The sequence below is a fragment of the Labrus mixtus genome, chromosome 2 (assembly GCF_963584025.1).
Source record: "Labrus mixtus chromosome 2, fLabMix1.1, whole genome shotgun sequence".
NCBI classification, from domain to species: Eukaryota; Metazoa; Chordata; class Actinopteri; order Labriformes; family Labridae; genus Labrus; species Labrus mixtus.
Genome location: NC_083613.1, coordinates 35,653,332 through 35,665,831, shown reverse-complemented (window position 1 = coordinate 35,665,831; position 12,500 = coordinate 35,653,332). Strand labels below are relative to the sequence as shown.

The window sequence follows — 12,500 nt, the reverse complement described above, 5'->3', positions numbered from 1 at the left end:
ATGTAAACACACACACGATGTAAACACACACACACACACGATGTAAACACACACACACACACACACGATGTAAACACACACACACACACACGATGTAAACACATGATGTAAACACACACGATGTAAACACACACACGATGTAAACACACGCACGATGTAAACACACACGATGTAAACACACACGATGTAAACACACACACACACGATGTAAACACACGATGTAAACACACACGATGTAAACACACGATGTAAACACACACGATGTAAACACACACGATGTAAACACATGATGTAAACACACACGATGTAAACACATGATGTAAACACACACGATGTAAACACATGATGTAAACACATGATGTAAACACACACGATGTAAACACACACACACGATGTAAACACACACACACGATGTAAACACATGATGTAAACACACACGATGTAAACACACGATGTAAACACACACGATGTAAACACATGATGTAAACACACACGATGTAAACACACACGATGTAAACACACACGATGTAAACACACACACACGATGTAAACACACGATGTAAACACACACGATGTAAACACATGATGTAAACACACACGATGTAAACACACACACGATGTAAACACATGATGTAAACACATGATGTAAACACACACACACACGATGTAAACACACGATGTAAACACATGATGTAAACACACACACGAATCAGGTCAAACTCACCTGCAGTCTCTTCTCCAGGAAGCTCCGCCCCCCCTCCAGACCGTACGGGTGCTCGTAGGGGTAACTCCAGTCCCGGATCAGGAACATCAGAGTCTGGACACATGAAGGACACGTGAAGGTCATTCATCAGAAGCGTCTCCGAGTGACTCAAAGTCCACACAGGAAGTGACGATTCGTTCCACAAATCAAAGAACTGCAGAGTGTTTAGCTCCACCCTTTAGGGTCGGTCGGTACGCTTTGCACGCTAACAGAAGGCGAGCACAAAAGTAGGACGCTACAGATCCGTTATTTTTGTTCCATTTCAACTGTGGAGTGGAAACGCCAAAAAATGACACGGTAATAAAGGACCTGATACAGTGGTGGGGGGGGGGGGGGGGGGGCAAAATTCCCCCAGATACGTGTGCGTGGCGTGTCAGCACCGTGCTCAGACCGACATCTGGAGTCCTGAGACCAAGGAGTTATTACCGAATCAGGAGTGAGATGTATGAGGGATAAGAAACAGACGATCTGATTGGCTCTGACTCGTCTCGTGGCGTGCTTCTAGCAGGTCGGTAAGAACGATGCCATTTTGTTGATACAGTGAATGTCTGCTCCACTGAGACGACCCGACACGGATCTGGTAGAATCTAACTGAAGATCACTTCCTGTTCTGGTCTCTAAAGGGGAATCAGGAGGTCGTACCTGGAAGGGTTTCTCGTAGACTTCCTCCATGGCGAGCCGGCCGTATTCAGTGAAGAGCTGCGGAGAGGACAAACATCACGAGATCAATCAGAGGGAGTGTGTGTGTGCGCGTGACTCTCTGCAGCTCTAAATGTTTTAATGAGCCTCTCATGCGGCTCAGATTCAAAGAAGAAGAAAACTCCAAACATGGAAGCTTCAGCTTCAGGTCTTAACCCTGAACTCCAGGAGGAGAATAAACACACCTGATATGGAGATCTCCACTCAGAGGTTTAACAGTGAAGCCGTCTGGAGTCAGAACAAGATTTGTTATCAGAACGACAGAAAGCTCAGCGGAGAGGAGGAGTCACAAAATTAACGACCTGAAAAGGACGCACTAACCCGGGCTGCAGTGTTTATTCAAGGTTCAAACATTCATTCAAACAGGGGGAGGAAGTTCAACTTGGAAATGTAATGAGCCTTTCTGCAGACAGCAGCTCACTGATTGGAGGACAGACACAGGGTCTCTAGAAACCTGCAACTCTCCAAGCTGGCTCGCTCTTATTTAAGTAAACCAGGAGCAGGTGTTCTGGTCAGCAGCTCATATTGTTAATAAAACAAGAGCTGCACTCGATTCTGATCAAGTTCATAAACATGTTTCTGCTGAATATGAGAGCGAGGAGCCGCTGGTACGTCCCCTCATGTCATGTAGGAACAGAAGCTTCTTTTTAAACTTTTCTACAGTTGACATTATTCTGCACTAATCCATTCATACACCGTCACTGAAGCAGAGGGAGCAATGCGGGGTTAAGTGTCTTGCCCAAGGACACATCGGACATGTTGTCCAGCTGGGATCAAACCCTCGACCTACCAGTTGAGAGGAGACGACTCTACCCACTGAGACACAGCCGGGTCCGATTCACAAAACCACGCAGACAGTTCAATGCACCTCAGTATTTATAAGAGATGTGACACTCAAACTTTCCAGTAATCAGGATGCACTTCCACATGCCTTCAAAATAAAAGCTGTGTAAACAAAGTGTGTAAACATTGGGTCTGACCTGGAGGTGCTGCAGGTCGTCTTCCTGAACGTTCTGGGACAGATTGTATACCTGAAACACAAACAGCTGTCAGACTCTGGCTCTCACTACAGACGTTTGTTACCTGAACACAGATGTCTCACCTGCACCGAGCTGGTCATGGTGCTCAGAGCGAACAGCGTGGCGCAGTCTTTGATGGTGGACTGGCTGTCGAACGCCCCCTGGGTGTCCATTAGTAGAACTGCAACCTGAAACAAAATCACACAGGTCACCCGTGTGGTCGTTTTGGATCTCTTAAAGGGTTCAGAAGTTTCTGGTTCCCGTGGACTCACCTTGCTGCCGTCTGGTTTCTTCACCACAAACACTTCACTCCACGCCAGGATGCCCGTCGTCTCCCTCTCGCAGCCGCCTCGCCAGGTGAAGCCGGTCAGAGGCTGCTCCTCCCCGCCGACCCACGAGTCACACTGGACAAAGACAAACAGACGAGGTTATCGCTCTGTTCCAGAGTCGTCTTTAAACGCCATGAACCCGTTTGTTGTTTTAGAAAGAGGAATAAACAGTGGTGGTCTTGATTTAATATCTGATATAATATTATGAGATAATATTAACTGAGGCAGTCAGATGATTTGATGACGTAGAGATTGAGACCTTCAAAGAGAGTTCTCGATTATTGAGAGTAAGAAAGGACTACAAAGCAAAATGGAGACAATATTTGACAGATCAGTAGATAAGGTGCTCAGTGGTTTGCCCCACACTCATTCTAACAACTTTATGTCGTTTACCTCCTTTTCACCGATTTATTTGATCTTATCATGTAAATGATGAGAAGCAATTTAAAGACCCCTGGTGAGCTGCAGTACTGAGGTTATGACCTAAAATTTAACATGTCTAAATGTCTGGCAATTATTCTGATGTTGTTATGTTGTTGATGTTTTCTGTTGAAAAAAATAAAATAAAATAAAGAGTTCTGGAGAGCGGACTAATGACCACTAAACTAAAACGACCTTAAACTGGTGTTCAGGATCTAAACGGGGACCCACTCAGAGTCAAAGCAGAGAAACTTACTTTCTCTGAGCGTGTTCAGAGGTCAAGTCACGTACGCCAATCCAGTGTGGCCTGACCTGTGTGGGCGGGGCTTATTTCATGCATAAATATGTCCTTTATGTGTGACTAAGCAGCAGAGGGGAGGGGGGGGGACGCCCCACAGAGCCGACATTGTGCCCGAATAAAATCCTCTTTACAGAGTCATGTAACCCTCCAGAATGTTCCTTGACACTTACCGTAGATTACCAAAGTCAAAAGGTCGAGTCACACCGCCGCACACACAGTTAACATGTGGATCAGAGGTTTAGGGGATTATTTCCTGCTGCTGTGTTTTAAAGCTAAAGGAGCCGCTGACAGAGATCTTCAACAGGGAGACATGAACTTCATGTGTGCTCGTTCATGAAGTGTACTGTGCTGAAGAACACCTCTACAAACCGGGCCGAGGATAGGAAGTGTACCGTGCTGAAGAACACCTCTACAAACCGGGCCGAGGATAGGAAGTGTACCGTGCTGAAGAACACCTCTACAAACCGGGCCCAGGATAGGAAGTGTACCGTGCTGAAGAACACCTCTACAAACCGGGCCGAGGATAGGAAGTGTACCGTGCACTGGTAAAGTGGACTTTAGGGGTGAAGCGTGTTCAGGCTCGGTACAGGTGACCTCGTGTGAGTGCGCTCTTAAAGGAAACTGATGAATGTTTGAAAGTTGCTGATTGTTAGAGAAACAGAAATTAAAGCAAACATTCAAAAAAGCAAATATTCTGACTGAAAATTCTCAACATATAAAAGAAGAAATAAATAAATAATTTGAATATTTGTTTTCTGTGTAAGAAATAAAAACTGAACTTTTTCTTCTTTTTCCTCAAAGCCGTCGTGTTGGTTAGTTTTAGTTTGATTTGATGATTCAGTCTCAAAGCCAACGTGTTGGTTAGTTTTAGTTTGACTTGATGATTCAGTCTCAAAGCCATCGTGTTGGTTAGTTTTAGTTTGATTTGATGATTCAGTCTCAAAGCCAACGTGTTGGTTAGTTTTAGTTTGATTTGATGATTCAGTCTCAAAGCCGTCGTGTTGGTTAGTTTTAGTTTGATTTGATGATTCAGTCTCCCCCTGACTGACATTAGTTTTACCTGTTTGTACATGAAGCGCAGCATGAAGTCCAGCAGGAAGGACTTGCCCTTGCGGAAAGCTCCGGCCACGCAGACGACGACGACGTTGAGGTCCTGCACCGCCTCCTGCAGCAGCAGCCGCTCCAACGCCACCTCCTGCAGAGAGAACGAGTGCTCCTCCTCATCCGCCACCACGAGCTGCACCGGCCGGGCCACGCCCACCTCCTCCTCCAGAAGGTCGTCTTCCTCCTGGTCACGTGTCATCGTGGGTTTGTCTGGAGAGAGAAAGTGATCGTTACGAGAGAGCGACCTGCAGATCCTCTGATTTAAAGAGAATAAAGAGACGGGGGCGATCGCAGCACCCTGACTCGAGTAATAAAATAAATCTGCAGTCACCTGAAACGTTCACTCTGAGCGTTAGAGCGCTCACTTTAAGAAAACTTAGAACGCCTTCAGGAAGTGACACGCTAACGTTCCAATGCCTTCATAGTCTGACTTTAACAAATGAGTCCCCGTGTGCCGTACTTCGTGTTTAATAACAAAGAACAGATTCTTTAAAATCTGAAGTGATCGATCTGCGGGCAGCATGACCTTTAACTGCCCGGGTGTCGACCACAGCGGCGTGCAGGCATTACAGCCGACATCCTGCCAACAGGTCAACGGTTCTTTACTGAGGGAGAACACAACCACTTCCTGTGACTGAGTTCAACGCCCTCCGGCCGCCGCTGCTTGGCGCCCCTCAGAAAGTTAAGTCTTGATAGTAGCCACTGGTTTAACCCCGTGACTCCTGTTATTGATTACTTAAACTTTCACCCCGTGTGGTGTCATTACACAAAGACACCACACGGGGGCGTCATCTTTGTTAAACACTGATTGGTTCGTTGTCTCTGACACTCCGTCTGTTGTTTGTAAGTGTTTGCATGGTCGGCGTGAACGCTGGAGGGGGATAAATTCAGTTTTCTAAGTGGACGCTCAGACGGCGTTTAATAAAATGTGGCGTTGAGAAGTGACAGCGGACAAAGTTTCCTGACATCCCGCTGTGAGTGAAGCTTCCCCGGAGCTGAGCCAAAACAAAGAGTGAAGGGAGTCAGTGCTGTTAAGGATGACTGGAGGTTTAAATACACGGAGCCGTCTCCTTGTATGGCATGGATAAAGTCGACCGCCTCTGGGAGCTTGGCGTCTGATTCTGGACATATTTGGGGGTTTTGGGTCTCAGTGAAAGACTTTGTTTTATTTCTCCCTGGTATGAATCAAGCTGCACAGATTTCTGTTTTCATGCATGAGAGTGTGACCTTGTGTAAGCATGACAGCAGCGTGATCCCACAGCTCAGCTAACGGGCCCGAGCAGCGGCGCCCGCAGCCCCCCGAGAGGAAGAAGAAGAGTCTTCATTCAGGTCAGCGAGGAACTGCTCGGGCCATGTGAGCGCTCTGCAGCAACACCACCACGACTGATCTGCTTCAAATACACACGGCATGAAAAGAGTTCGCCGTTCAGAGCGCCATGTGTGCTCTCAGCGAGGCTTTTAAGAGACTCAGTGATCCGCTGAGTCCTCTGTGTTCAGGACACGAGCTGCCTCAGGACAAACACGTCTTCTTCTGCACAGACGCACAAGTGCAGCGTTACACGCTAAACACAGAAACATGTCATCTGTAGGTTCAAAGAACAATGTCAAACATGGGTGTTGTAGTTCTTCAGTGTAGTTCTTTTCCTCGATTTACTGAATAAAACGTTGTTGTTTATTTATGTCGCACATTTCAACAACAAGGCAATTCAAAGTGCTTCTTGACAGAGGAAAGAAAAGAAACATTAAATAGAACATTTAAAATCAATGAAATTATTAAATCTAAAAATATGTTCAAATTAAAATAATTCAAATTAAATAAAATAAAAAGTAAAGAAATTAAAAGAGTTAAAATAATAATAATGACAGTGCAGAGTAAAAGTTTTAAATCTTATTAAAGCTGTAAACAGGTGTGTTGATATCAGACAACCTCGTGTCTCCTACAGGAACAGAAACCATCGTCTCACACTCAGGTATCTCGTGGTCAGTCTACCTGTGATGGTTATGACATCACCCTATAAGGTCAATCCTGTTTTTCTAAGACTTCCTCGTCATGAGGCACTAATCATCTGAATCCACAAAGGTTTGGTTCCATTTCTCTTTCTGACGAAACATTTCCAACCCTAAAAAAACGCCAGCTTAGCGTTTTAAGATGGACGAGGAGACGGAGCATTTCCTGCTGGTTGACCTGAGTGTGGTTAGAGGTCGTTAGTCTCTACAAACAGCATGAATATATTTCACACTCAGAAGCAGCTAGAGACGATGATGTAACCATCCAACTCACAGCAGCCGTTCTCGCCAACACTCCTGACCAACGGCACGTTTGATCAGCATCTCTACACAGGAAGGGGATCGTGAATACTTCGTAGCCACGCTGTGTTCCCGTGCTCGTGCGTGAACTTTACCGTGCCGTGGCCGACTGCATCAAACCGGGCCGAGCAAGTGTAGCGAGCTTGAGCACGCCACTAGTCAAACAAACTCGACTTTCCGGGTCAAACGTGCTCGGTACAGATCGTGTGCTGGATTTCACACATTCAGACCCTTAAAGAGCGAGCACATCACGGGGCGGCAGTAACTCAGTCTGTAGGAACTTGGGTTGGGAACTGGAGAGTCGCCGGTTCAAGTCCCGGTGCGGACCAAATCTGGAAGTTGGTCTGGTAGCTGGAGAGGTTCCAGATCACCTCCTGAGCACTGCCGAGGTGCCCTTGAGCAAGGCACCAAACCCCCTCCCCACCACCAGCTCAGGAGTGCCCGCTGTGGGCCGCTCCCTCACTCTGGCTTCTCTCCACAGGATCCCGTTTGTCCTGTTTTGTCAAATGAAACGTCACATTCTTCCTTTCACGTTCAGAGAGGACAACATTTCATGGTACAGCCTGTTCTCTGGAAGGACATCATTCAGCAACCTCTGCTCCTTAATGCTCACACGCCTCTGAAACATCACATGTGTAAGAATTCCTGTTTTCTGAGGGAGAACAAAAGAGCTGAATGTTTCAGAGTGTGAGCTCCAGATCTGGAGTAAGAGGATCACCAGGACCAGTGAGCATCACATGATGCATGGCTCACTTTCTTGTCCCACTTTGGTGTGAGCGCAGAGCGAGCAGCTCCTCCCAGCGCCGCCCCGGCAGGTCAAACACAGAGAGGAGCTGAAACAGCTGTAAACACACCTGGACCACAGTGTAGATAACACTTCTTTAAAAAGCACTGATAAGGTTCAACATCCACAGCAGGCCTCCTCATGCTAGCTGAGCTAACCAGCTGTGATAAAGATTAGCCACATAGCTACTCATCCGTTAGCTGCTGCAGGTAATGTAGCAGAAGTCGTTAGCTGGATAGCTAGCAGCTCGGCGAGGGCGTCTAGTATCCGTCCCAAATCTTTTTCTCCAAGCAGCCGCTTAATGCTGCCAACGCTCTCCACTCTACAATTTGGGAAAGATGCTGGCACTCAGAAAAACACACGAGGTGGACACGGGGCCTGAGGAATAACCAAATATTGGGAGTCTGGGACTTCTACTACTGTTCCCGTGGTAACAAACAGATACCGTTTGATTTAAACTAGAATCTTATGGAAGTTTAATATTCTGGTTTCTTGAACTCTTTCCACTTCTGCTCATCAGAGTCAGAAACACTCCAAAAAGAAGATAGATGAGAACACATTCACAGAAACACACAGCTACAGAAACCTCCTCAAGTTAACACACACAGCTACAGAAACCTCCTCAAGTTAACACACACAGCTACAGAAACCTCCTCAAGTTAACACACACAGCTACAGAAACCTCCTCAAGTTAACACACACACACAGCTACAGAAACCTCCTCAAGTTAACACACACACACAGCTACAGAAACCTCCTCAAGTTAACACACACAGCTACAGAAACCTCCTCAAGTTAACACACACACAGCTACAGAAACCTCCTCAAGTTAACACACACACAGCTACAGAAACCTCCTCAAGTTAACACACACACAGCTACAGAAACCACCTCAAGTTAACACACACACAGCTACAGAAACCTCCTCAAGTTAACACACACACAGCTACAGAAACCTCCTCAAGTTAACACACACACAGCTACAGAAACCTCCTCAAGTTAACACACACAGCTACAGAAACCTCCTCAAGTTAACACACACACACAGCTACAGAAACCTCCTCAAGTTAACACACACACAGCTACAGAAACCTCCTCAAGTTAACACACACACACAGCTACAGAAACCTCCTCAAGTTAACACACACACACAGCTACAGAAACCTCCTCAAGTTAACACACACACACAGCTACAGAAACCTCCTCAAGTTAAAACACACAGCTACAGAAACCTCCTCAAGTTAACACACACACAGCTACAGAAACCTCCTCAAGTTAAAACACACACACAGCTACAGAAACCTCCTCAAGTTAACACACAGCTACAGAAACCTCCTCAAGTTAACACACACAGCTACAGAAACCTCCTCAAGTTAACACACACAGCTACAGAAACCTCCTCAAGTTAACACACACAGCTACAGAAACCTCCTCAAGTTAAAACACACACACAGCTACAGAAACCTCCTCAAGTTAACACACACACAGCTACAGAAACCTCCTCAAGTTAACACACACACAGCTACAGAAACCTCCTCAAGTTAACACACACACAGCTACAGAAACCTCCTCAAGTTAAAACACACACACAGCTACAGAAACCTCCTCAAGTTAACACACACACAGCTACAGAAACCTCAAGTTAAAACACACAGCTACAGAAACCTCCTCAAGTTAACACACACACAGCTACAGAAACCTCCTCAAGTTAACACACACACACAGCTACAGAAACCTCCTCAAGTTAACACACACACACAGCTACAGAAACCTCCTCAAGTTAACACACACACACAGCTACAGAAACCTCCTCAAGTTAACACACACACAGCTACAGAAACCTCCTCAAGTTAACACACACAGCTACAGAAACCTCCTCAAGTTAACACACACACAGCTACAGAAACCTCCTCAAGTTAACACACACACACAGCTACAGAAACCTCCTCAAGTTAACACACACACACAGCTACAGAAACCTCCTCAAGTTAACACACACACACAGCTACAGAAACCTCCTCAAGTTAACACACACACACAGCTACAGAAACCTCCTCAAGTTAAAACACACACAAGTTGTCAGTCTGAGTGGATTTTATAAATCTAGAAATATCAACGTATATCCGTTACAAAATGAGTCGATACCGATGGTCACTGGATACGCTGATATCAGGCTGATGTGAGAACGCAGCAGGATATAATCAGGAGAATTCACCTGGGGCCAGTGGGAGGGGGTGTGATCGCTGCACGACCATAGACTGTCTGCACGCCACCTCTACCATCTCCGTGCGTGTAATCAACCTCACCGCTGTGAGGTGCGTGTGAACGAGCAGATCAGGAGAACATCCGGAGCGGCGTCCTGAAACAACCTCGGATGTGTTCAGGAGTGCAGACGGGACCTTTACTAATCCTGATCTACAGCTGACATTCATCCAGTTTGAGTTATTATTCCCTCAAATTATGAAAACAAGATCATCGAGATTAAACGATGACTGTGCCACACGCCGTGTTGCGCTCGTTTTGTCACGTGTGGTTAAGGTTTAAACGTTTTAATTTATTGCTTGTTTCTCAAAGCGTTCAGAGAATTTACAGTCGATAAATTCACTCGATGCGGATGTCGTAAATCGACGAGTAATCGTGTTTAATTAATCGTAGTCATGATTTTGGCGTTATCGAGCCGTCGTCACATTTACACTAAAACTAATCTCAGTTTGTTTTAGTCAACATATATTCTAATTAAATCATTTTTATTACAATAAATCTTAAAATCACTTTCACAGCTCTCTAACTTTATACCAAATCAACACTTTAAGATGAGTTAATATTTATCTGTCCTAAAAACATTTTTACACATTAAATCTGATAAACAGATTTGAAATGATGTTTTATTATATTATTATAATTTATGTTGATTTAAGGGATGATTATTAAATTATTAAAAGAGTCAGAGTTAAGTTTCCAGCTTTCTTTTCGTTAAAAATTTTGTTTTGTGTAAATTGTTCAATGTTTAAAGCAGGTTTTGTTCAAGCTGAGTTAACCTCCCACAACACAACATTATTCAGTCTGATTCACAGAGATCATATTATTCACACTGAGAAACCATTAGCTCGTAGAGGCTACCCGCTGTTAGCTCGTAGAGGCTAGCCGCTGTCAGTTCTTGGTCCCCTTCTCCATATACACAAGCTCACTTGGTTCAATAATCCGCTCTCATGGCTTCTCATACCACTGCTATGCTGACGATACCCAGCTCTTCCTGTCACTGCTATGCTGATAATCCAGCTCTTCCTGTCACTGCTATGCTGACGATACAAGAATCTCATCATGCCTTGCTGATATCTCTAAATGGATGAATGAACGCCACCTTCAACTCAACCTTTCAAAGACTGAGCTCCTTGTCATCCCAGCCAGTCCCTCTATGCAACCACAGATCAATATCCAGCTTGGAACAACCAAACTCATGCCCACAAAGTCTGCCCGGAACCTGGGTGTCATGATTGATGACCAGCTAACTTTTAAGGTTCAAGTAGCCTCGATTGCCCGGTCATGTGGATTTGCCCTGAACAACATCAGGAAGATCAGACCTTACCTGTCAGAACTACACAGCTCCTGGTTCAGGCTCTTACCAGTCAGAACTACACAGCTCCTGGTTCAGGCTCTTACCTGTCAGAACTACACAGCTCCTGATTCAGGCTCCTACCAGTCAGAACTACACAGCTCCTGGTTCAGGCTCTTACCAGTCAGAACTACACAGCTCCTGGTTCAGGCTCTTACCAGTCAGAACTACACAGCTCCTGGTTCAGGCTCTTACCTGTCAGAACTACACAGCTCCTGGTTCAGGCTCTTGTGATATCTCTACTGGCAGGACTTCAACCTGTCACTCAGCTGTTCATCTCCTTCCACTGGCTCACATCACATTTAAAACTTCATTCATACACTGAAGCAGAGGGAGCATCTCAGGGTGAAGTGTCCAACGACACATCGGACATGTTGCTCAGCTGGGGATCGAACCCTCCACCTTCCAGTTGAGAGGAGACGACTCTACCCACTGAGGCACAGCCACCCAGAGAGAATTGTAGAATTGTTAGCTCGTAGCAGCTAATCTCTCTGTTAGCTCGTAGCAGCTAGCCTCTCTGTTAGCTCGTAGCAACTAGCCTCTCTGTTAGCTCGTAGCAGCTAGCCTCTGTTAGCTCTGTTAGCTCGTAGCAGCTAGCCTCTGTTAGCTCTGTTAGCTCGTAGCAGCTAGCCTCTGTTAGCTCGTAGCAGCTAGCCTCTGTTAGCTCTGTTAGCTCGTAGCAGCTAGCCTCTCTGTTAGCTCGTAGCAGCTAGCCTCTGTTAGCCGCGCTGCTAACAACAAACACACAGCTGGAGCTTCATGATGAGAGTCTCAGTCACGCTGAGTGGATACACTCAGACACGACCCACGGAGCCCCGAGGGGACACACACCGGGACACACAGAGAGATTTAACCGAAAGAGGTGAAGGAGAAACAACCGGACACACCGGGACACACACCGGGACACACACCGGGACACACACCGGGGGTTAGCACAGCCCTGCGTGTCCTCTCCGGTGTCTCTAACATCTTTAAACACTTCGTGGATTTATAATCACCGTCTGTGAAGATGCTGTTGCTCCGACGCTTCACCCTGCTCTCCTCCGCCGCCATCTTTCCTGCTGAATGCGCTGACGTCACACAACTCAAAGCCGCGGTTCTTGTCCGCGCGGTCCTAAAATACTGAGCCGAAGCCCCGCCCCCTTTTCAAGCTAGCTTCTG

At 46.1% G+C, this 12,500-nt stretch overlaps 1 protein-coding gene across 2 annotated transcripts in view; it reads right to left on the bottom strand.

Annotated features, from left to right (window-relative positions):
- LOC132993898 (atlastin-2-like) overlaps positions 1 to 12,496 on the bottom strand; it is a 20,531-nt gene extending 8,035 nt beyond the window's left edge. For both annotated transcript variants that reach the window (XM_061063909.1, XM_061063910.1), the window contains exons 1-7: positions 12,338 to 12,496; positions 4,592 to 4,845; positions 2,754 to 2,885; positions 2,565 to 2,669; positions 2,443 to 2,493; positions 1,406 to 1,462; positions 725 to 817 (exon numbers count right to left, since the gene is read on the bottom strand). In XM_061063909.1, coding sequence (XP_060919892.1) covers positions 725 to 817; positions 1,406 to 1,462; positions 2,443 to 2,493; positions 2,565 to 2,669; positions 2,754 to 2,885; positions 4,592 to 4,845; positions 12,338 to 12,392 — 747 coding nt within the window. In that variant the 5' untranslated portion in view covers positions 12,393 to 12,496. The remainder of the gene's footprint in view (positions 1 to 724; positions 818 to 1,405; positions 1,463 to 2,442; positions 2,494 to 2,564; positions 2,670 to 2,753; positions 2,886 to 4,591; positions 4,846 to 12,337) is intronic.
- Between the last annotated feature and the right edge of the window lie 4 nt (positions 12,497 to 12,500).